Source organism: Elgaria multicarinata, chromosome 11 (genome assembly GCF_023053635.1).
Source record: "Elgaria multicarinata webbii isolate HBS135686 ecotype San Diego chromosome 11, rElgMul1.1.pri, whole genome shotgun sequence".
Taxonomy (NCBI): domain Eukaryota; kingdom Metazoa; phylum Chordata; class Lepidosauria; order Squamata; family Anguidae; genus Elgaria; species Elgaria multicarinata.
This window is the reverse complement of record NC_086181.1, coordinates 41,332,630-41,333,978: the sequence shown is the minus strand read 5'-3', so window position 1 is coordinate 41,333,978 and position 1,349 is coordinate 41,332,630. Positions and strand designations below refer to the sequence as shown.

At 42.8% G+C, this 1,349-nt stretch overlaps 1 gene segment (V, D, J or C); it reads right to left on the bottom strand.

Annotated features, from left to right (window-relative positions):
- Nucleotides 1–465: 465 nt before the first annotated feature.
- Nucleotides 466–957, bottom strand: LOC134405895 (Ig heavy chain V region PJ14-like). The segment is given in 2 exon segments: nucleotides 466–791; nucleotides 899–957. Coding segments are annotated over 2 exon segments (372 nt in total).
- Between the last annotated feature and the right edge of the window lie 392 nt (nucleotides 958–1,349).

Genomic DNA, 1,349 nt, shown 5'->3' with positions numbered 1-1,349 from the left:
GCACAGGGGGATGCAGGATGGAAGAGAAAAAAGCAGAATCCTATTGTTTGTACAACACTGGAATTAACTAGGATGACCATATGTGGCTCCTGCATCTTTAACACTTGCATAGAAAAGGGGATTTCAGCAGGTGTCATTTGTATATATGCAGAACCTAGTGAAATTGCCTCTTCATCACAACAGTTAAAGCTGAAAAAGCTGTGCTCTCTTTTGTATCAGGCCAAGAGAGCAGTCAATTCTCATTCAGAGAACCCTCACTTTGTAAGAACTGACACTATAGCAGCTTGAAATGACAGCTTCCCATCACCCAGATTCCTGATCAATGCACTTCAGATCTGCAATGGCACATCAAGCATTTGAGAGTGAGGAAACGGGATGAAAAATGAATGGGTTGCCATCTGTGGCAGATGAAGCAGTAACTGACTAATGCCTGGTTTTCAGGAAGTGCAGTTTTTGCTCTGCCCCTCAGAAGGGTTTCCTCAGTGTGTCTCTCGCACAGTAATACATGGCAGAGTCTTCATTCTTCAGGTCCCTCAGTTGCAGGAACACCTTGCTTTGGGAGGTGTCCCTTGTGATGGTGAGACGACTTTTGAGAGCACTGTTATAGTAAAGGCTACCATCATACCCAATTGCTCCAGTCCAGTCCAGTCCCTTTCCTGGGGGTTGACGGACCCAGTGCATGTTGTAGCTTGTGAGAGAAAATCCAGACACGCTACATGTCAGTTGTAGAGTCTCTCCAGGCCTCTTCACACCACCACCAGACTCTGACAGGGTAATCTGGGATGAAACATCTGTGTTCGTGGAAAGAAAAAAGTGGACAGATGAAAATGTACCATTAGAAACACATGGGAAACAACTGGATTGTCTTCATAAAGGGAAACCTTTAGTTTTTTCTTACATGTAGGGAAGATCAGTAGGAAGCTTATCAAGAATGTCAGCTCCATGACCTCAGTGGATGCAAATACTACCAGGATATCAAGTGGAGCTGACTTATGTGACTGTCCACTGAATCTGTATCCTCTACCTGTGACTTCTTCTATTTAATGACGATCACATCAGTAAATCATTTGCATAATAGCATCAGGCCTACTTATATAGAAGAGCAGAGTCACAACTAATAAGACTTTCAAGTGACCCTAATGAGCAGGAACTATGTATCACCACCTGCTGTTCACCTCATAACTTTGAGTGCGAGCAGATCTGTAGTGTGCGGATAGCACAATCAGTTGTTTTCTGGATTCTTGCAAAGAACAGCTAATGAATTGTAGCACTTTAAAAATGAAAAACAAAACTCCATGTCAACATGAATGAGGATATTTATGTTGGCTCCACTTTTCAATGAAATCACA